The 24,731-nt window shown below is 43.9% G+C and overlaps 1 protein-coding gene across 1 annotated transcript in view; it reads right to left on the minus strand.

The window, feature by feature from the left end:
- DOCK5 (dedicator of cytokinesis 5) overlaps positions 1-24,731 on the minus strand; it is a gene marked incomplete in the record, with an annotated part of 3,482,443 nt that overhangs the window by 2,107,862 nt on the left and 1,349,850 nt on the right. Inside the window, 1 exon segment of the mRNA XM_044083155.1 lies at positions 3,265-3,400. Coding sequence (XP_043939090.1) covers positions 3,265-3,400 — 136 coding nt within the window.

Consider the following 24,731-nt stretch of genomic DNA (forward strand, 5'->3'; position numbering starts at 1 on the left):
AAAACTACTAGGGTACCAACTCCTTTTCCCAACGGTTCTTGGAATTCAATTCCAACGCCCTGAATCAACTAATCCATTGTCCCAACAGGGGCTCCAATATCCTAGACCTGGTCATTACCAATATGGGAGATAGATGCTCCACACCAGTGGTCACCCCCTCATCGGTCAGGTCTGACCATAAGCAAATCGCCCTTGACATCCACATCCCACCCCCACCCCCTAGTAAAGAAACCTCCTTAAAAAACTTCTCCAAAGAAAACTTCATGCTACTGAAGTCAGAAGTGACAAACATCACGACACCCACGCAGACGGGATCTGGAAGTTTGACTGCAGAATCCTACACTAAGGCACTGTACGAGCACATCCACTCGTGCATGAATCGTGCCATCCCAAATACAACCAAGATGCTCTTCTCCAAAAAATGGAAGCCAATCTGGTGGTCCCCTGATATAAACAAACTATACAACAGAAGGAAGAAACTGTTGCAGAAAAAAGGAAAATCCCTGGATGCAAAAAACTCCCTCACCAGCCTCAGTAAGAAGCTGAGATCCCTCATAAAATCCTCAAAAGCTAGTTACAAAAATAAAATTGCCAAAGATTCCAAAGACAACCACAAGGCATTCTATAGTTATGTCAAGAATCTAAATGGAAATGCTCAGATCTGCTCTGAGCTACAACAGAATGGCATTAAATATACTGATCCCAAGGATATTGCCAATATCCTGGCAGATCGATTTAGTGCCAACTTCACCCCTCTCTCACTCCCTAAAGGGCCCATCTCAATACCAAACGATTGCCAAATTTCGATAATCACAGCCACACACGTAGAAACAGCACTCTCCAAAGCTAGGAATACGGCATACATGGGACCAGATGACATCCCAGGCTGTGTACTACATGAACTACACCCCACCTAAGTGTCATGTTTAATCATAGCCTCACCTCAGGCTTCGTGCCCACTGAGTGGCGCACAGTTACAGTTATCCCGCTCCACAAGGGAGGATATGCCTTGGATCCCGGGAACTACTGTCCCATCAGTCTGACAAGCCTGATCTGCAAGGGCATGGAACGCATTATCATGGAACTTATAAACAGGGACATTGGCAACCTTCAAACACTGGACCCCACCTAGTTTGGGTTTGTGAAGGGCCGATCCGATCTTGTCGCCTGAATCTGACTGACTTCTTCGAATCTGTCTCCAGAGCTGTGGACGAGGTTAAGGCGGTCCACACAGCCTATCTGGACCTCGCCAAGGCCTTCGACACCATACCCCACTCTGGAATCATAGATAAACTTACTAAGCTGGGCATAAATCCCAACGTCACTCGATGGGTTGCCAACTGGCTTACTGACAGAACCCAGACTGTAAAAGCAGCCGACTCCAAATCTAGCTCCAGACAAGTGGAGTACCTCAGGTTCAGTCCTGGGACCACTTTTGTTTGGCATCTATTTCTCTGAAGTACAGGCCAACACTAAGGGACTCTGGCCAACAAAGTTTGCAGATGACTGCAAACTGGGAGCCATTATTGAATCCCCAAATGATGTGGATATTCTACAAAAGGGCCTTACAGAAACAGATGCCTGGTGCCAGAGCCATGGGCTCAAGCTTAATGCCAAGAAATGTATAGTTATCCCCTTTGGAAAAAAACATGTACCCATGAACTACCACACAGGTGGCAGGACACTAAACATCGAAAGTGTGATGAGAGACTTAGGGACACAAGTGGACAGTGGTCTCACTTTTGATAACCACATCGCAGCAACAGTCAGGAAATCCTCATCACTAAGGGCTTTTCATCCAGAAAAAAGATGGTCATTGTCCCACTGTACTCATCCCTCATTAGACCCATTATACAGTATAATGCCCCATTTGGTATGTACCTCACAAGACATCTGCAACAGCTGGAAAGGCCACAGAAATATCTCACTAAAAGAATCACAGGCCTAAAGCAGATGCCATATGCTGACCGTCTAGAAAATCTCCAGCTATACTCTGTGGCATATCGTCTACTCAGAGGTGATCACTGCTTAACATACAAGGCCATGTCAAACCCTGAGCTGTTGGACATGCGCCACTTAAAGAAATCCCAATCCCTCAGAGCCACACGCTCCAAGGATCTAAACCTTATCATCACAATGAACAAAACATGCTGGAGGGATAGGTTCCTGACCCAGAGACTCCCCATACTCTGGAATAGACTGCCCATACATGTCAAGCCTCCATTGGCCCTCTTCAAAAGGAACCTTGATGATTGGATGGGAGATAAGAAATTCACCCCGGGGATCATGTCAGTCACCCTGCTTGACAGGGGCCCAGAGAAGTAAATATTGTGGGAAGAAATTTCCAGGGAATTGTTATGGCTAGGCCTTCGGGCCGATAGCCTAATACCAGCCTATGAACCTAAAAGCTCTTAACTCACATGCTTTTACACCCAAAGGAGCTACTAAATTGTCACACACTTCATAATTGTCCATTTCTTGGTCTTCTTTACTTTGAATCCTTATCACATACTTCCATTTTTTCTTTTCATCTGCATTCTTTTATGCTACTCCACTTTTGCCCTCTTTTACTTTCTTTGCATTTGTTTTATTTTCCATCTCACCACTGTTCTTCAGGATTGTCTCTGCATCATCCTTTTGTATTTTCTCCATAATGTCCTCCCAGGAAACAATCTCCTTAATTTTCTGGCTCATTCTACATCACCATTTCATTAAGTAAATTCCGCAACCCTACTGACCGGAGGGTTGTAATTATACGCCCATCATTTGCTGGTTCATCTCCATCAAACAGATTTCTTTGAAATATATCCTCAAAATTCTGCACATATTCTCCAGTCTTGGTATTTACTTTCTCCTCCATTTCTCTCACCTCTCCATCATCATCGTCTCTCTCCATATGCCCCCGTTTTTTCGGGCCACCTCTGAACCTGGAATGGAAACAGGAATTGCCCCTGCAAAATGGGTCCCTGTCGCAACAATGACGTGTACAGGCTGTTCCCTAATCTCATGGATAAACTTCCCCTCGTTAGTATGATTACTGCCTTCTGGTCTTTCCCCTGAAAACAGACTACTGGCATAGTGGTACTAACCCAGTCAACAAAATGTAAAATAAATAAGTACACAAAGTAAATTTTGAGATGTAAATTGCAAAAATGGTGGCAATTCAATTCTCTTTCCCACATGACAAAATAAAACACAGAAATTTGGTTTGTATAAAGGAAGAATGAAAGTTAGCCTGTGTTACAGCTCTAAAAGAATGTTTACCTTCTCTTCTTGTATCCTTTCATCAATTCCATTGGAAGCAGTTTCATGCGTTTTGAACAGACTAATTGTGCTACTCTGATCAGGATCTAGAATGTTTCCATTGTCATCTCTAACCACCAAATCCAAGCCCAAAATTCTGAAAGACAAAAGATATGCACTCAAATAACTGTCAACCATTTGCATAACTCCCTTAATTCCATATGTAAACTCAACCAATCAGTAAGCCCTTACAGTGAATAGTGGAATGAAGTTACCAAACCACAAGCATAAAATCACAATATAAGGTATGCTGAAACATGTCAAGCACAGTACTGACACCAAGAACTTAACGTCTTAGCATGAATTCTGAATGTTGTTAGCAGATACGAAAGATAATATATTAAGCAGCAAAAACAAAACAAAAAATATAATAAAAAAAGACAGGATAGCACAAACACAAAAATCAGAGGCAAATTACCTCATTTAAACAGGGAACAGTTCCCACATTTTTTAATGCCATCTCACATTAACATAAAAAGCACAGACTTAAAAATATGTACAACAAAGCTATCTTCATTAAAATACATCAACATATATTAATTCAGACTGCAATACACTACCAGTTACTGAAGTGTGTATATTTTACCAAAATGTTTTCTATTTATAAACTGTGTACACCACCAGTAAGTGAAAAAGTGTTTATATTTTAGATATTTCCATGGTTCTACCTTGAAATTCATGCAGCAGCAGCAAGCAACTATGTGACCCATAAGGTCAGGCTTTCAAACTTTTTTTTTTTTTATTCTGAGCAATGTCAGTCATTGCTCTTGAAATAAACTTGAATTGGAAAGCCCTCTAAAGGTTGCTAAAGTTGGTTGGCAAAGGTTGCCTGGGCTAAAAACTGTATGGTCAGGCATTAGTTGCACTCAAAGGTTAACTCAATTTGTAAACTCCAGAAAATACTGCAGAAAGGCCTACTTATGTTTACACTGAAGGTTAAAAACCACCTCCTTACTGCACATGTGCAGGATGTATGCATGAATACGTTTGCAAGGCCACAGTAAAATACAGCAGTGTCAGACAGTAAAATGTGAGACGTGCTAAATGACGGAGTAGAAGTTTAGCCTTTTCTGTAACTGATGTAAGAGGGCAACACTTATAATATTCAAGCAGTACATTTTTCCTAATGATATCAGGACTCCTAGATATCCAATATCACTTTGAAGTATTAGCCATTAGCACTTGCTGCTCATGCAGCATATCTACTGATATACTACTGATAAATTATGGAACAAATGCACATGTATTCATAACCTGAAACAAGGATGCTAGCTAGCACTGCATCACAAATTAAATTGCCTGCTTAAAAACAGCAATGTAACCACCTTTTTACAGATGGTTCAAACTACAGAAATATATATACTGTCATTTATCCGTGACTATACTATTACTCAGTCTGAAATCTGGCAAACTATGTATGATTCGGAGACAATGGAGCAATAAAAAACCCTCAAAAGTGACATAATGCAAATAATCTACATTTTTGCTGCGCAATGCAGAGTGCCCTATCTCCCCATGCAGGGGATCTGCTTCTTATATACTTGGTAGACACCTAACAACATCAAGATAAATAAAGGATATGGGAAGAAAAGCTCTAACCTGCAGCAAACTCAAACACCATCTCCAATACAGGCATACTATGTTCTTCAATCTTCTGGTCACTGAAAAGCGTCTCTCAGTGAATTTGCAGTCAATGTCACTAGTACCTTTCTTTGTTCACAAGGTAAAACAGGCAACCAAAAATACTTGTTTCAGTCATGACAGAACAAACAGGTAAGGAAAGCAAAGAGCCCAATAAAATGTGGATACAATTTTAAAATAGTACAGACTGCAAAAGCAAATCTATTGGTTAAAAAAATTCAAACGTACTACAGTGCTGGTGGTTATATTATAGCAACAACATTAAATTCAGCAGCCTGTGGCAAACTAAACAAGTAATACACAATGACATTCAGAAGCAGTAAAGGCCTGTCAATATTCGCCACCTAATACAAGGCATTAGTACAATACTAGATCTAGAAGGAATTAATTCAGCAAAGCACTATCATAAGAAATTAACACACACAATGTACAAAAGCAGCAACAAACTTTTGCAACAAAAGTTAAAAGTTCCAAGAAATGTAGAAATGCAATTTACCATTACATCTATTGGTATCTAAAAGAAACATTACATTAACAGGAGAGGAATGTCCCACGTTCTGTAATCTAAACTTGTTTTTGTTTTGAGCAAAGACATGAGCACAGCAAGAAATACTGGTGAAGTAATAAGCCAGGTTGGCATACTCATTATCCCTAAGAGGCACCCAACACATAAATGCAGGACAACAGTTACAAACCTACCAACTTACAAAGAAGAGAATTAAGTGCAACATCAGCCCTGGCAGCCAGACCTACTTCTCCACAGAGCAGGGCATCTAAGTTTCCTTTCTATCTTAGTCATATTGCCAAGAGGAGAACTACCTAGTAAAAAGAGGATTCTGGATGTGTTACTGTATATTTAAAAGGTATCTTACTGTACACCTCTCTCATATAGGAAAGCTACTAGACTAAATAAATGTTTGGTTTCTACTAGTGACCACCCCCAACACCTCATTTTTTCTCTCCCTTCTGGAGAGTTTCATTAGGCACATAAGCAAACAAACAGGATTGTTTTCATCAAGAGGTTGTCAACACCATTAACAACTTGTCAGCTAATGGTTATTCCCTTCAGCGTTTACTAAACACTTTAGGGAAAAAGGATGCACGAAGACATCAGACAGCAAGGCATACTTTCTCTTTTTTGCTTCTGGTCGAAACTTGGCCGGAAAACACAAAAACAATCTGCACTTTTTTTACTAGATATGTCCTCTTCACTGAGGCAGCATCAAAAATATTAAAACGACATTGGACCATTCTTTTTAGTAACACCACTTTAAGGTTCTCCTCAACACATCCCCCAAAGTGCCATATCACAACTCTTCCTTCCTTGATAGACTGTTGGGTCAGTTCTGTTTTGTTCCCCAACCTAGCCACTCGTCATTTAGAAACTATGTCCCTTTCTGGACAACAATGTGCAGCAAGAAAGCAAGGGTCAGAAAGTAATCAATATAGATACACAAATGAGAAAATTTGGGACTGTACATTGTCTTAGGTGTCTCTGCTCCCATTATACAGGGCAAACTTCCAGAGAAGTATGGGTTAGAGTTGTTGCGTCTTTCGGCTTTTCCCGGTTAGGGGTCGCCACAGCGGAACTCCGGTCCGCTAATGATTGGCAGTAGATTTTTACGTGCCAAGTTGCCGGCCCTGACGCACAACCTTCAACGAAGGTACACCCATTCACACATGTCTCCACACAGAAGACGGTCTAGCTGAGAATCGAACACGACAACGTCTTACGGTGAGGCGACAACACCACCACCGTAGTCAGAAGTATGGGTTAAAGTACTGCAGCATATTAAAGACCTCCAGAACAACTCTGGGATTAACTTTGTAGCTGTGCATTTCATGAAATAAGATCTGTACCCTAAAAAACTACAGTTTTCCAGACATACAACTGCATCTCGATAAGAATACTGACTGACATATTTTGAGAGAAGGCATTTTCTCTTTTTATGTTTTACAAACTAAAGGGCTTAATAATGAACTGAAGCTTAACTACGTAATATAAGTGTTTATTTATTACACATATATATATATATACACACACACACACACACACACACACACACAAATGCATACAGTAAACTCTCAGTTAACCGGCACACACGAGGATTGGTAGATGCTGGATAACTGTAGTTTCAGGTTGCTTGAGAGTTGCTATTAAAAACAGGCCTAACTAATACAGTACCCTATACTATTGGTTTAGTTTGACTTGTTCTTAGGTTGGAGAGAGAGGGAATTTATTCCTATCGTCCTTTTTAAAACTCAAAAAAAATAAATAAATAAGTTATGTACTCACCATAACGTTCCATGTGTGTTGTCCAACTCTCCTTCATTCTTAGCAGGTTGGGTTCGGATCCAATCCTCATATCTGACTTGGCCCAATACAAAAGCTCATGGTCTTCTACGAGCGTGTGGCTAAAATCTCACCTTCATTCTTAGCAGGTTGAGACAGCGTCCCATCTTTCTTGGGTGGCTCATGCGAGTATATTCTTCAGAATAGTGGACCCAAAGGAGGCCCGGTTCCTGGAGTCCAAATCCACTTTGTAATGAGTGATACAGGTATGTGGCCTTGCCCATGTAGCTACAGCACAAATGGCATCAACAGGTTGCCTTGCCTTTTCACTTTACGGGAAAGTTCTTTGTTTTGAGATCTGTAAGTAAAGGCAATACAGTCTGATAGCCATTTTGAAAGTGTGACTTTAGATACAGGAGCACCTTTCTTTGAGTCTGAAAAAGGGTACAATTAATTGTTCAGATTTTCTGAAGTCCTTTGTTCTGTGTAGATACAAATGTAACTGCCTATGTACATATACATCCAAGCTGGTGCAACATATAGTCTTTTATTCTCATAGTTGGGGGAAAAACTGGTAATTCTATGGATTGGTTCAAGTTGGATTCTGAAAATACTTTGGGTAGAAAGGTTGGGTTTTTGTTCGTAGGGATACTCTGTCTCTATGGAAAAGCAAGTATGAAGGCTTTACTGTATAGGCTTGCAGCTCTGAAACTCGTCTAGCAGAAGTAATAGCTATCAAAAGAATCATTTTCCATGTCAGATACTTAAGATTGCAGGATCATGCAGGCTTGAATGGAAGAAGAATCAATTGGGATAAGAAAAAATTCAAGTCTCATGGTGCTGGAAGGGCTTTAATAGGTCTTCTTAATAAAAGAGTACCTTTAAGAAAAGCTTTTTGATGTCTGTGGGACATCACATCGAGGCCTAATTCACCAAAATGGAAATTAGACATCACTGCTAACTGAACTCATATAGTAGCTGCAGCTGCGTCTCCATTAAATAGCTTTGCTAAGAATTCAAGAATGGAAGCAATAGAGGCAGAAAGGGAATCAGTGTTCATTCTCCTTTGTTCTGTGGATTAGTAACAAAGGATGGCAAATGAATGGACTGATTAAGGGCCACACTGGATACCACCTTGGCCGTGAAAGAAGGATTGGTCTTGAGGGTCACCCTGTCTGCATGGATGATGATGAAGGGCTCCACTGCCATGAGGGCCTGTAATTCAAACACTCTCCTTGCTGAAGTGATGGCTAGAAGGAAGGCCATTTTCCAGGAAAGGAATTTCAACTCTGCAGTTGCAGCTGGCTCAAAGGGAGGTAAGAGTGAGCTTTTCCAATACAAAGTTAAGGTCCCAGGCTGGAGTAGGGGCTCTCCTGGGTGGTCTTAAATTTTTTGTCCCTCTAAGGAACTGCTTCAGCAGTGGGTGAGAGAAGAGGGGTGGTTCCATATTATAATGTGCTGAAATGGCAGAGGCATGAATTTTAATAGAAGGGAAGGAAAAGCCCTTGTGAAGCATCTCTGTTAGGTAGTGAAGAATATGTAGTAAACTGGGCACTGTTGTGCCCATCCCCTGAGTTTGGCTCCAGGAACAGAATCTTTTCCACTTTTCGGCATAGGATTTTCTAGCACTAGGCCTTCTTGCCTCCAGAATGACGTCCAGCACTTGCTTACTGAGGGATGGTAATGGAGAGCTCAGGTAATTAGCCAGGCTGCAAGGTCCAGGGTTTGAAGCTGGGGGGGGTAGAGAATCTGGCCCTCCTGCTGGGACAGCAGGGAAGGGGTCAGAGGGACGTGCCATGGTTCCAGCAGTGACACACTGTGCAAGAGGGGGTTACCAGTGTTGGCGTGGCCAGTCTGGTGCAATGAGTATTGTCCTTGGTTTGTCCTGTTTGATCTTAAGTAGAACTTTGGAGAGGAGAGGCAGAGGGGGAAAGTCAAACTGAGACGTTTTCCCAGGTGAAGGACAGGGCATCTACTTTCAAAGCTTGCCTGTGGAGAGTCCTTGTGCAGAATTTGTTCAATTGGTAGTTCTGAGGGGGAAGCAAACAGGTCCATCTCTGGGCTCACCAATTTGTTTACATATTGAATATCTTTGGTTCCAGTTTCCACTTGTGTGGGTTCATGAGATTTCTGCTTAGGTCATCTGCCAGTGAGTTTAGCTTGCCTGGTAAGAATTGAGCCTATAGGTGCATGGTTAGTCTGCAGAGGGGGTATGAGTGGGTTCCCCCCTGCTTGTTTATGTACCACGTAACAGCAGTGTTGTCTGTTTTTACCAATAATTGTCCTGGAAGGATGTGGTCCTTGAAGGCTGTCAGAGCATTCTGTACAGCTAACCTTTCTTTTTGATTGATATGCAGGTGCACTTGACTCTGGTTCCATTTGCCCTGAATGCACTGCCCTGCCAAGTGCGCCCCCCATGCATAGTCTGATGCATCTGTTGTTAGGGTTTGGTCAGCAGGGGGTAGAGTGAATGGCAGTCCCTTGTTGAGGTAGCAGGCCTCTGCCCACCAAAGGAATTCTGTCTTTATACAAGGGATGACAGGAGTCACTGTTTCCAGGTCCTGAGAATGTTAACACCATAGGCTTTTTAGATACCATTGTAGTTTCCTCATATGCAGTCTTGCATATGGAATTAGTAGGATGCAAAAGGCCATGAACCCCAGAGCTTGCAGTATTTTCCTTGCAGTTAACTGGGTCTTTGTGGCCAGTAATTTGAAGAAGGCTGTCAGATAAACCTGTTTCTCTGGCGTGAGGTAGGCCACCTGGGAAGTTGTGTTCATGCTTGCGCCCAGGAATACAATTTGCTGGAAGAGTACTAGATGAGATTTCTTTTTGTTTATGGTGTACCCCAGTGAGGTTTGAAGTTTCTTTACAAATGCCAGATGATTTAATACTATGTCCTGGCTTTCTGCCTGAATTAGACAATCGTCCAGATATGGGTATATTTGAATATTTCTTTGCCTGCAAAATGCTATGACTGGAGATAGGCATTTTGTTAATACCCTGGGTGCAGTACATAAGCCAAATAGCAGTGCAGAGAACTGATGCATGTAGCCTGCTCTGAAGCGTAGGTATTTTCTGCAAGAATCCCTTATTAGGATGTGCAGGTAAGCTTCCTTTAAATCCAAAGTTACCAACCAGGCCTTTTTGCCCAGCATGGGAAGCATCTGATGAAGAGTTAGCAATTTGAATTTTGGAATTACCAAAAAGGTGTTTAGGATAGATAGGTCCAGGAATGAGCCAGGAGTTGTATTTTCTGGGTACCAGGAAAAGTCTGGAGTAAAAACGTTGTCCCCATTCTTCTGCTGGGACAGGATGAATAGCCCTGATACTTAGAAGAGAGAGAGGACCTGCTGTTGAGCCTCTGCCCCCTGATTTCGGGGTAGGTCTGGCCAACCTTTTGGGGTTGGTAAGGTGTGGAAGTGGAAAATATATCCTTGGGAAACCATACTTAAACTCATTTGTCTTGGGTAATGAGTTCCCAGTTTTTTGCATGCAGGGAGATCTTTACCCCTAAAGGAGGAGTCAGACGAGCAGGGCTTGGAAGATTTAAGGTGAAGTCATTGTGGCAGTTTACCATAGGGAGGTGTCTTACTACTACCAGCTTTCGAAGTGGGAGCCCCCCACTGCTTAGGCTTGTGAGTACCTTGAGATTGTGGCCTAGGTGGTCTGCTGTTCCTGGATTTGGACTGGGAAGGCCTAGAAGAGACAGGAAAGGACCAATTCTTAGAAGGCCAATGACTACTAAATCTGGGAGGCTGTACTTGCAGGAAATCTTTAACAGTTTGCATATATTTAGCTTTTTCCTCCATCTTTTTAAGAACTTCTGCTTTGTTGCCAAACCGGCAGTCTTGGTTTAAGGGAGCATCCAGTAATTTGGTTTTAACATGATCTGGCAGAGTTTGCTCCTTAAGCCAAGCATGCCTTCTAAGAACAGACCCAGTAACAGCTGCCCTACAAGATGCCTCTAACTAATGAGTCAAAACCACATTGCAAAGTATGTTTACCAACTTGTTCAGCAGAACACATTAAATCCTGTAATTCTTTACTTTCAGCACAGTCAGGAATCAACATCAATTTCTGTTTAAGTAATCCAGTAAAATGCTGCTGGCACTTTAACATATGAAACTGGCAGATTAAGGCCCTAATGGCCAAAGTAGCAGAAGTGTATACCTTCTTACCCAAACTGTCCAGGGCCCTGGAATCTCTATGAGAAGGGGTTGGATTTTCGGCAGTAGTAGCCTTAATGCCTTTGGGTCCCTGTGAAATGGTCTCTGGGTCCGCAGTAGGATTTGTAAAGAGGAACTTGTGAGAATCAGGTACTCTGCAATACCTGTCAGGTTTCCTGGGAGCTGGAGGTAAGGTGTCTGGGGCAGGCTAGATTCCAAGAAGGCATCATCTACAATGTCCAGTACACGGGGGATAGCTAAAGGCCTGTGTTGAGGCAGGATTAAGAATTCCGTAAGCCTCTTTTTGGAGTCAGAGTAATCCTGGCTTTCCCAGCGGAAATGCTCCCTAAGAGTGTGCAAAGTTTCACCAAAAGAGAAATCTTCTGGAGGGGAAGCAGAGGGAATGGAGTCCCCTGCATCAAAATCCTCATAGGTAGATAAGGGCAAATCCTGGTCATCAGAAGGAGCAGAAATATTAGATTCCTGATCAGAAGAATCAGAAAGAAAATTAGTTCTAGGTCTCTTAGAGGGGGAAGGCTGGCTTCCCCTAATTAAGGTAATAAGGTCTTCAGCCATTCTAAGCATTTGTTTTTGAGTCATATGGGCCTGAGCCTGTGGTTTGGTCGTCCGTTTTCTAGGCATCGTGCGAGTTTTTGGCCTGGATGAAAATTATGGCGTCGGTTTAATATGAATGTCTGTAGGCCTGAATACACCCTCAGAAGCCGGTGCCTGCACAGCAGCTCCAGACCCATCCAAGGTATTGACATCCGCAGGTTCCATAGTGGAAGAAGCATCTCGCGACATACTGGACTCAGAATGGGTCTCAGTAGAGGCCTGCTAATCTGAAGTAGCGGGTATCAGGGGCTGCAAAAGCACCTCACTGAGTACCAGCAGACTGGCAAGTAGCTTAATGGAAGCATCGTCAGCAGTTTTGGACCTATGCAGTCTGTCTTTATCCATACGTTTTTTTTCGTAAGATCGGTACTCGGATGGCTTAACAAAGCCATTTTGGAGTACATAGATAGAGTACAAAAGTAAGTGGCTGCAAAAATAGCCAGACAACGAATAGTTCAGGCGTTGAACAAGGCACAAAACCGACAGCGAGGGACGTCGTGGTCTGGGCCTAAACAAGGGATGCAGTACGAATGAAAATCTCTATGAGGTATTTGCTTCCCACAGGTAAGACAATTGTTAACTTTTATTGACATCGGTTAGAGCAAGAAAAAGGATCCCTAACGGGGTACTTATCGTTTTTGAAGACTTCGGGTCTGAAACTCGAAAATTAGAAGTTATGTACTCACCATAACGTTCCATCTGAGTAGGTGTATTCATTTGTCTGCAACCTGTGGGTTATGGATCCGATATCGGATCCGAACCGGCATAGTTTTCCAGCTATGGATCCAAGCTCTCAGCTCCTCCCCTCACCCATAATGCCCTGCTCTACCCTCATGACCTCAGATCGAGTTTGCCAAAGCAACAATACCCTCAAAAGGGTAACAAGGAATATGCAGGAAACTGAAAGGCCAGGGGGATAGGAGGGCGGGATGGTTGCAGACAAATGAATACACCTACTCAGATGGAACGTTATGGTGAGTACATAACTTCTAAATCTGAAGTAGGATATTCATTTGTCTGCAACCTGTGGGACAGAGTCCCCAGCTACCTGAATCTTGGGCGGCCATCATGGAAGGATATTCCGGAGCACCGCGGAGCCAAAGGATGCTCTACCCCTAGATGCAAGATCCAACTTATAGTGAGAAATAAATGTATGAGATGAAGCCCACGTGGCTGCTGCACAAATATCATCTAGAGGAATCCTAGCCTTGAAGGCTGCCGAGGTAGATATTGACCGGGTTGAATGGGCATGAACACCCTCCGGTGCGGGCCTTCCTGACGCTTGATAAGCCAATAAAATGCACTGTGAAATCCAGCGGGACAGAGAAACTTTAGAAATTGGCTTGCCCAAATTGAATTTTGCAAAGGAAATAAACAGCTGGTCGGATTGCCTATGACCAGCTGTCCTGTTGAGATAAAATCTTAGTTGCCTGTGAACATCTAGTGAGTGTAGCCTATATTCACCTTTGTTTTCATACTTAGGGAAGAAAACAGGGAGGTTAATGGATTGATTGATGTTTGCTTCAGAAGCGATTTTAGGAAGGAAGGACGGGTTGGTCCTGAGGGAGACACGGTCCGGATAAAAACCAAGTAAGGAGGTTTAGCTGATAAAGCTTGAAGTTCAGAAACTCTCTTGGCTGATGTAATGGCTACCAAAAAGGCTGACTTGTAAGACAAGAATTTGAGATCCACTGTAGCCAAGGGCTCGAAAGGGGGAGCGGTCAAGGCCTGTAGGACCAAAGAAAGGTCCCAAGGAGGAACTGCTTGCTTTATAGGGGGCCTGAGAAGGAAAGTACCCTTAAGAAAAGTTTTGCACAATCTGGCTGACATAAGAGGATTAGACTCTTGACCAATGTGATAGTGAGAAATTGCCGCCAGTTGAACTTTGACTGTGGAACTGCTGGCACCATCATTAAAGAGAGAGGTTAGAAAATCAAGCACTACAGGGAGAGGAACCGTGAAGGGATCTAGGCCTTGCCGCTCCGCCCACACAGAGAAACGTTTCCATTTGCTTCGGTAAACCTTTCTAGTGGATGGTTTATGAGCTGCCACCAAAATAGCCTTTACCGGAGAGGAAATACCGGGAGTCCTTATCAAGAGTGGAACTGGAGCAGCCAAGCGGTCAGCTTCAGGTTGTCCAGGTTCGGAGGAGGAATGCAGGATGGATGGGATATCAGATCCGGAATGGGATCTAGAATCCAAGGAGGATTCACCGAGGGAGACCTTAGGAAGGGGAACCAGATCTGTCGAGGCCAGAATGGAGCAATGAGAATCATTCTGCAACCCACCCGAGAGGCTTTCTGAAGAACTTGCAGCATCAGAGGCAAGGGTGGATAGGCATACAGAAGACCGGGTGGCCAAGCATGCACCAGAGCGTCTCTTGGGGTACCTCCGGGAGGAGGTATTAGAGCGAAAAAACTGTCGCACTTGGTGTTTGAGGGAGAAGCAAAAAGATCGCATGAAGGGGTTCCCCACCGTGCGAATATGCGTTCCGCTACTTGACAATTGAGAGACCACTCGTAAGGGGTCAGGATGGTGCGACTGAGCTTGTCCGCTAGGATGTTGGACCGTCCTGGAATGTGCGTTGCTATGAGAAAGCGATTGGTGGAGATTGCCCATTCCCAAACTCTCATGGCCTCTCGACAAAGAGGGTAAGACCTTGTTCCCCCTTGCTTGTTGATGTACCAGACAACAGACATATTGTCCGATTGAATCGCAATTGTTCCCAAGGGAAGAAAGTCCTGAAGTGCTAGCAACGCTAAGAGCACTGCTCTCATCTCTAGAACATTGATATGCAGAAAGGTCTCTGAAACGTTGCACGTGCCTTGGACTGTCCGGCCCAAGTGCCCCCACCCGAGGCGGGAGGCGTCCGTGGTCACCGTGGCGAGAGGGGGAGAAGCACAAAATGGGCGACCCTCGTGGAGATCCGGGGAGTGGAGCCACCACAAGAGGGACCGCTTGCAAGCCTTGCTGATCGCTATGGGATGATGCATGGGGAGAGCAAGGTATGACCACTGTACTAAGAGCGTCCACTGTAGAATGCGCATATTGAGCCTGGCAAGAGGAAGAAGTGCTATTGACGAAGCCATGGACCCTAGAGCCCTCAGGACCAACTCCGCTGGAACAGAACATGAATGGAGAATGGCCCTCACCTGGAGCTGCAGATTTAGAACTCTGTCCGCAGTGAGGAAGGCTCGTAAACTCCTTGTGTCTAGTCTGGCCCCTATGAAATCTAAGAGCTGAGTGGGTGCCAGGTTGGACTTGTTTGTATTTATTGTGATGCCCAGAAATGGAGCAAGATGGAGAAAGGAGTCTCGCGCCGAGAGAAGTAGATGCCTTGTTGGGGCGGTAAGGAGCCAGTCGTCCAGGTAGGGAAAGACCTGCACCCCCTGAAGCCTCAGGTGGGCCGCTACCACTGCTAGTACTTTGGTAAACACCCTGGGGGCTGTGGTGAGACCAAAGGGAAGGACCCGGAACTGGTAGTGACTGGCTCCCAGCCGAGCGGAGAAACCTCCTGGAGCGTCTGTCCATTAGGATGTGGTAGTACGTCCTTGAGATCTATCGAGCACATCCAGTGGCCTTCTCCCAGAAGGGGAGAATAGATTGTAGAGTGACCATTCGAATTTTTCTTTGGGGACTGCCAGGTTCAAGAGAGAGAGGTCTAGGATTGGTCTTAGTTCCCCGTCTTTTGGCACTAAAAGGAACCTGGAGTAGAACCCTGATCCGATCTGGTCTGGGGGAACGGGCTGGATGGCTCTTTTCTCTAGCAGATGGCCAATTTCTGCCAAAGCGGCCTCCCTTTGACCGGGTGGTACGTCTGGGAGGGACTTCAACTTTGGAAGGTGAAGGAAAGGAATGCGATATCCCCTGGATATGATTTGGAGAACCCAGCGGTCCGATGTTATGGACTCCCATGCCGCTAGGTGCCCCGAAAAACGTCCCCCGACTGCCTCCAGAGTAGAGCAGTCGGGCAACCCCTCAGGGTTGCTGCGTGGGCCGTTCAGAGAAAGGTTCCCTGGACCCGAAGTTTCTGGGAGCCCCTCTGCCTCTAGGGCGGCGTCCTCCCTGTCCTCCTCTGCCACGGAAGGACTGGTTGTCCGGAGCAGGCTGGGACTGCTGCGACTTCCGGAACCACATCTTCTTCTGACCCTTTTGGTTCCTAGAATAGGGCCTCTGGGGTGCAGAGAAGCGGATTCCGACGGCAGACAGCGTCTTCCGTCCTTCTCGCTCTGGGTCAACGACTCGCGAACGGTCTTGCCAAACAGAGCAGAACCTTCAAAGGGGGCGTACGCTAACGACGCCTTGAAGGGCTCAGAAAAATCGCAGTGGCGGAGCCAGGCCTGACGTCTAGTGACCAGTCCTGTCCCCGCAGCTCTAGCGGCGCCCTCCGTAGCATGGGAGAGTAGCCGCATAGAAGTATTTGTGACTGACCTAAGAGTGGCCATTTTGGTGGAGTGCAGAGCTCTGTCCTCCTCCGAAATGGACTCAGGGGGGGATGCAGCGTACTCCTTAATAAGGTCTCGCTGCATCCGAATAACATGTGCCAAATAGTTCAGCGCCCTTACCGAGAAGGTCGCCGAACTGAACATCCGCTTCCCCAAGCGGTCCATCATCCGAGACTCCTTGCTCGGTGGGTGGACTGAGGGACTCTCCTGAGCCAGTTCCCTCTTTGTGGCCGCCGCCATCAACATGGCATCTACAGGAGGCCCCTTACTCCAATGGGTCCTGTCAGAAGGCGGGCTAAGGATTCTATCAGGTCTTTTGGGAATTGGCTCCACGGTGTCCGGTTCCTTCCACGCCCTGGTGGTAATAAGGTCCACCAGGGGTCGGCAGGGGGACACCCAAGAGGTAGACGGGCCCGTTTGAATGCCTCCAAGAACACGGACTCGTCCGAGGAAGACTTGGGGCAGACCACCCCTAATACGGAGCATTTCCATGATGTCTCCGAAGGAGACATCCTCGGGTGACCGTGGGGAGCCTTCCCTTCCTCCAAGTCCGTGTCTTCAGTGAGAGACTCAGGGAGTCAATGTGCCTCCTTTGCACGTATGCTGCGAGGAGCCTCCTCTGGGGGCTGTCAGAGGAGTCCTCGCAAGCAGCAATTTGCTCCATGGGAGCAACTTGGGGCACAGAAACGGGCTGTCCCAGGGGCCGGATGGTGGAAGCCTGGCCCAGTGCAGAGGGAGCGGACGGAGCCGAAGCAAGTGCCGGGGTCCGGAGACCCTCAACAGAGCCCTCTCCACTACATCAAAAGCCGAAGGGAGCCGACCTCGACCAAAGGATCCGACAATCGGCTCCCCTCGGATCCGAAGAGTGGATCGAGCCGGCGCCGGCACTCGGATCCGAAGGACAGTGCGCTCCGACACAGACGGCGCCGAAGGAGCACTGATCCCCGGATCCGGCTCGGATCCAGGCTCCGAGATCGGATCCGACGCACTCGAGGCATGGTCGGATCCGGTACCAAGTACTATCGGCTCCGACCTCCCCGGCTCGAAGCTGCTCGGCTCCAGTTGCTCCGAACCCGGGTAGCGGGTCGGAGAAGGAGCAATAGGCTTAAAAAAGGGTGTTGAGCTCCCCCCCGGAGGGGGGGGAGGCAAGAGCACTCCCCTCTGCATCTGGGCCTGGATGAACCTTCTCATCATCCGGTCCAGATCAGCATCCGAGCTATGGGTAGATCTCGCGAGGCTACCGAGGTAGGCCTGGAATGCCTCCTCGATAGCCTCGACGGAGATCGGGTCTCCTCCTCCTCAGGCCCCGGTGAGAAGCACACAGGTGACCGGAGCCGAGAAGGAGGAGACCGCACCGACAAGGAAGCCGGGGGAGAAGCCCGCTTGGCTGGCGGGGCGGAAACAGAGGTCGCGGCCCGCCAGGTGCTTCTCCCTCCGTCCTTTTAGATGCATCCCTCTCCTGTCCTGAAGCGGGAGTTTGAGTCCCAGGAGCAGGAGGGGGTGCCACAGGGGGAACAACTGCAGCCGCAGGAGTCCCCGAAGGAGCGGAGGTCGGAGCCGAGTCCGGCGGTAAAAGACCCGCCAAGACCAGCTTGGACCTCCGCTCCCTCAGTGCCCTGGGGTTGAACCCTGCACAAATGGAACAACCAGATGTGAGGTGTTCAACCCCAAGACATAACACCGAGTGTGGCCATCAGCCGGAGAGAGCTTATGGCCACACTCGGAGCATTTAGAAAATATGGACTTAGGCTGTTCAGCCATAGTCTCTAAATTTAACCTAAGTTACAGAAAGTAACTTAAACAAAAAAGGAACACACAGGCCTCACACACACTCTACGTACCAGCGAGGGGAGGGAATAAAAATTACTACTGAAAATTAAATTAAACTAAAAACAGTCAATAATAATAGGAAACCTACAACTTTCACACAAAAAAAGTTAAAGAAGGAAAAAATTCTCTATTTTTAAACAAGAAAAGTCCACTTAGCTGAGAGCTATGAAATCCACATCTAGTTACCAGCGCGGCAAACAAGATCTGAGGTCATGAGGGTAGAGCAGGGCATTATGGGTGAGGGGAGGAGCTGAGAGCTTGGATCCATAGCTGGAAAACTATGCCGGTTCGGATCCGATATCGGATCCATAACCCACAGGTTGCAGACAAATGAATATCCTACTTCAGATCAAAAATTTCAGGAGACAGCCAACCGGCACTTGCAAACTGCTTCTGCTTCGGGCACCACACAGCAAGAAAGACTGATGTAATGGCGTTGGCTGCATGTTTTATACACCTGACGGCCTGACGTCATGGAAGAGAGAGCATCTGACTCAGAAATCCGAGGACTCTGGTATTCAGGCTGGCTGAGGGCTACCTGCAGGGCAGATAACCCAAATGTGATGACTGCAACAGTGAAACACAAAGAACATCAGGTGATCACTGCCACCTCAAAGGAAGAAAAATACAGCCACCACGGGACCCAATAACATCCCAGGCTGCATCCTACATGAACTCAGGCAGGAACTTGAAGCACCATTAGGCACCCTATTCCACCAAAGCCTGAGAACTGGCTTCATCCCAGCCATGTGGAGGACAGCCATTGTCATCCCTCTGCACAAAGGTGGACCGTCCACCGATCTGGGAAATTACAGACCCATCAGCCTAACTAACTTGATCTGCAAGGCTAAGGAATGAATCATGGACCTCATTAACAAGGACACTGGCAACCTCCAAACACTCAACCTCACACAGTTTAGCTTTGTCAAGGGGAGGTCATTGTCTGTTAAAGTTGGTCAATGACTAAAACGGTCGCCAAAGCCATGGAGGAGGGGAACATGGTGCACACAGCTTGACCTGATCAAAGCTTCAACACTATTTCCCACTCAGGCATAATAGATAAACTCTCTCAACTAGGCATCGATCTGTATGTTACTAGATGGGTAGCAAACTGGCTCACTGATAGAACCCACCTAGTCAAAATAGGGAAAGTCCAGCACACAACTCACCAGGTTTACCATTTTCTTTTTCTGGACTAGCAACTACTCTCCAATGCCACACCTTTCTTGCTCCTTCCAACTGTATCTAACTAGCTTTTTACCATGATGGCTAATGGCTAGCATCTCTGTTTTAAAGGCCTACACTCCAGGATTTTGTCCTTTCATCCAGACACTGCCACTTAAGATTTATAATTTTTCCCTATGTTTGTGTGGTGTTCCTGTGGTTCTCTCTCTCACTTCCCAAAAGCATAGTGGCAGACTAACAATGTATGCATTTGCATTTAATAACTTGAATAAATGAATAAACATTTATTTAGTTATACACTGTATAGGACACTTACAGATGTTTAATTTTATGATTAAAAAAGGATTATGGCAAAGGAGAATACCAACAAAAATGTAAACTGTTGAATAACTTGCATTCACCAGTAATGGGCTAGACCAGACTGTAATATTTATTGCACTGATTATGCTAGAAACTTCTTTTATATTCAGATGCTGGTGAATATAACCAAATGCACTAGGCATATGGACTGCACAGTATGTAAGAATTTTATTACACTAACTTTCAATAAGTTGCTTAGTTAAAAAAAAGCATGATGTCCGATCGGTTACCCTAAACTATTTTATTGCTGGTGTAAGCTCAGAGCTGAAAAAAGTCAGATGGGCAAATTTACTAACTCAAAGTTAAATAATATTAACAACCTGAAAAATTACCACCTTCCTCAAACTTGCTCCTATCTACTTTACGTCTGTGTCCAGTTCTCTGCAGTATTTCAAGTTACTGTGCTTTATTCAAAGTAAACCAGCTATCTCAGGGGATTAAGGCTATAAGCTATTAACACATTGTTGGATCCTCTAGTCCAAGGTTTGGATGCATCTGCCTTCATTTACCTGCTGTGTGACTCTAAGCAATTCACTTAGTGTTCTTGGGCAACAGGGAAATTGGGCTAAGCTCTTTAATGGTCTGTTTCCTGGACATCGTGCTTTTAACTACAATCCTATAAGATACATTTGCCCATATACCTCCAGCTGCTGTCCATCTCTAGCCTAGTGGACATGAAGGCCCACCTAATTCAAAACCTATCCCATCACTACTCATACATTTATTCCTGCTCAAGATGATAATGTCTCTCTTTCCACACAAAGCTTCAGTATTAAACTATGACCTTACAATGCAACTCCAACTGTTAGACATTACGCTATGCTTACTAGCAGCTTCACTTTTCATAAATCTAACTCCAAATAGATTTAGACAGGTAACCTGCATTTTTTTAGTTCTTCCCTTACGACAGTTCCTTAACAATGAACTATGCAAATTAATGGTAGACTAAATGAATATCTACAATATATTTAAAAGAAGGTTGAATGCTTCTGCAAGACTGAGGTATGCAGTATGCATAGTTAGTCTCACCAGATGCCAATGGTACTTCTTCAAACAAAATGCCACCAGATTCAGCAAGGGAGGACTTTTAGAAAAAAATGTACTGCATGGAGTCTAGTAAAAGAGTGTAACCAATGTCTTGTAGAATAAGCTCAATTACCTGAGCCACAAATCTCCAAGAATAAAAAGTTAAAGCTGATATGTCTGCGGCTATTTGGGTCTGATAATTTACTCCCTTCTACATAGGAATCATTGCAACTTGATATTTAACTTAATTGAAATAAATCTTAGCAAGAATACACAGGGTAAGTCACTCCATGCATAATGCAGCTAAAAGCCATGTACAATGAATCAAGGTAATTTTTTTTTTTTTAAAAGAAACATCTTCACTAAATTATCAGTTATGACACAGGCAATCATACATTTATATAAATGAAAACAAACCATATTGATAACAATCCTAGCTGCAAGCATTTTCCATCACAAACCATATTGACATAATTCCCTGTTGCGAACACACAATCACATTCAAGTAAAACATTACACAGCTTATTCAAGACCTGCCTTCTTTTAAATCTCATTCCTCCCCTGTATATATTGTTCCCACAATTCCCATTATTCCTAAAAGATCCCAGTTCCACTTGCTTTAGCTCTGTTACTTAACTCACTGCTTCTATAGTACAGTTGGTTTAGACTTTGATTTCCATTTTCTAGTAATTGCTTTTCTGGCAGCCACAATAACTGGACTCAGCAAGGCCTTACTACATCTAAGCAATTCCGATTCTTTATCACAACTCAGAAAAATAATTTCCCTAGTTACACCAATTAGCTCAACCACCATCTCTGACAGAGCAGTCCGTAAGGAATCTTTAAAGTCTGCCGGACTCATTACACTCCTAGAAAATTATGTCCCCAATTAATTCTTTCTTCCCCATCACACTTCCAACATTTGCTGCCTACCAGAGGATAAATCCTCTGGAGTCTACTTGGGGTATAAAAATATCCATGTAAACATTTCCTAACAAAAATCCTAAATCTTTACTTTTGTTACATATTTGTGAGACCTACATCTATCCCCCCCATTGTTTCTTTGTGAATTGCTTATCCAATCTCTTCCTAATAATTTCTAACCTCCTCTGATTGATTCTTACAGTTATAATGCAATATTTTATAGGCTCTACTAATTATTCCTTTAATAGCAGCTTCTGTTCTAGATTCTACTAGAAAATCTACCAGTGCTGATCTTTCATTTAGGACCCCCCCCCCCATTTCTCGTTGCCTTCCCGATCAAGGACTGATATTAGAGTAGATGCAATCTCTAACCCGCAGTCCAAATAAATACTTGGGATCTTCCCATTCTAACTTTTCAATCTCTATAGTCATTTGCTCCCAACACTTTGGTTCCCTCGCCAGTTTTCTCCAAAAAATTCCACGTCCCTCTTGCCTTCTGTCTGTATCTGTAATTGCAGTCATCCCTATCACCAGAATCTCCTTTCTCTATTCCACTGTTAGCTTAGTCCTTAGAATATTTTCTGATATTTTATGAATATAATATTCTATTTGATTAATGTGCTCCTTACAGGTTTGCATCCAAAATCCTAGTCTCTCCTTGTTGAGCTTCCCCCATTCCATCATCATTCCTTTCCACTTTGAATTATAGTTTTCTGCTAGTGCTATGTATAGGAGCCTTAACTGTGTTGATCTGAAATACTCTACAAATGTTGTAATCCCAGTCTGCCTTATTCTACTGGAAGAATCAGCTTAACCCACTTGACTCTTGCAGTCTTCCCCTACCAGATAAAAACGTTCAGCTCTAACTGCTATCCACAACTTTTCCTCTGGTTGAAAAAATATCTCTGACCTGTGTAAGAGATTAAAGGTTCTAAAAACAATTAAATGCTTGTATCGTACTATCCACATCCATATTATAGAGCTTCCATTTTCTCAGTTTTTGTATTAACTTTTGTTTAGTCTCTTCCCACATATCCTTAGCTGCCACATCAGAATCACTTATAATCCACACTCCTAAATGCTTCATTTTATCATGTCTCATAGATATGGATATTGCTGAACCAATTTGTGTGTGAGGACATAATTTACCACTAGTTCCTTCATTTTAGCTTCATTAATTTTGTATCCTGAAAAAAACGTGAAACCGTCTCAAAATGCTCCACAACACAGTAATGTCCCTTTCTGGTTTTGTCAGGTATAAAATAATATCATCTGTAAATACAGCCAGCTTTTCTTGACTACCATACCAATTATATCCTTGAATTTCTGAGTCCCTTATTTTCTTTGCCAAAGGTTCTAAATATAATGCAAATAATAAAGGAGAAAGAGGACACCTCTGCTGGTTCCCTCTGCTCAAGCAGAAATTAACAGAGAGAACCCACCCACTTCATTTTTTGCCCCAATCCCTCATATATCCTCCTAATCAACCTTATAATGGTATCAGGGAATGCAAATGCTTCCACTTGCCCTGCTCAAAGTCCCAGCTTACTTTGGCAAATACTTTCTCTGCAACAAAACCTAAAAACAATAATGTTATTTTCTTACATTTTACTTCCCCCTCTGCATCATCGTTTTGCTAATATTGTCAAATGTTTGCCTCCCCTCCACAAAACCACACTGATCCATATCTTTGAATTTAGGCATCACTTTTGTCATTCTTTTAGACATTATAGATCAGGGTTTAGTACTGAAATGGGCCTGTATTGATCTGATAGAGCTTTAACTTGTTTAGGTATTACAGCTACCACCGCTTTCTTACAGGATTGTTGGTTCTTCTCCTCTTAAAATACTGTTAAACAAAACCTTCCAGATCTTTATTAGTTTTTCCCTCCCAGCTTCCTAACTTTTACAGGAATACCATCTACTCTTGGGGGCTTTCCTATAGATAGGTTAAGAGGAGAGGAGATAAAAATGGTGATGTATAACCAGTTAGTAATTGAGCCTCATCTACCTCTAACTTTGGCATATGTAATTCTTCCATAAACAATTCCAATAGTACCTTTCCTTGATTGCCATATTTCTCTGCTTTACACAGACTAACAGAATTTCCAAAATATTTCTAATATGTCTACAGGATCTCGTTACCTTCCTTGTTATAGGATCCCTATGCTTGGCGACAGCCCCTTCTACCTTCTGTTGCCCGAGTCATTGTGCTAAAAGTTTTTGTGCTCTAGAGTTACTATCAAAAAACAGTTGCTTAACAGCAATCTTTCTAAACTCATGCATATTATCCAAGTAATCCCTTATTTTCTGTTTAGCATTCTACAGTTGCTCCTCCTCTTTTTCTATTATCTTCTTCCTACTCTGCAATAGTTTAATATTTGTCAACCCTCTAAATAATTCTTGTTTAACCATATGTCCCTTTTATTTCTACCCTAGTTTTAAACTCCACTTTAATCTTATGTCATTCCCTAACTATATTTTCAGAAGAAATTTCTATCTTCTTTAATAGCTCCTGAATAATCTCTACTACCCATTCCTTGAATTCTTCGCTTTTCAAAAGATATGTGGGGAAGTGCCAGTGTCTAATTTTTATTTCACTACCCTGTGTTTTTATTTTTATTACTGGTACATGATCTGGGTGCATATCAAAACCTTCAATTAAATAATGTTTCTGTGAAATGTAAATTCTGTCTAACCTAGCCCAGTTTTTGTATCTTGGGCATATTCACTCCAAATTCCTTGCACTAAATTCACATCTTCCGTACCATATATTTTCATAAATTTCTTCAAAAAATCTATCCTCCATTGTTATATGTTCCCTTCTGGGCCCACCAGATATCTCTTCACTGCTACAAATCAAATTCCAGTCCCCATCTGTAAGCGATATTCCTTGGTGAAAAGCTGATTATTTTTCCCAGACTTTTCTTAAGCTCAATT

The sequence above is a fragment of the Protopterus annectens genome, chromosome 9.part0 (genome assembly GCF_019279795.1).
Source record: "Protopterus annectens isolate FY-2018-M chromosome 9.part0, PAN1.0, whole genome shotgun sequence".
Taxonomy (NCBI): Eukaryota; Metazoa; Chordata; order Ceratodontiformes; family Protopteridae; genus Protopterus; species Protopterus annectens.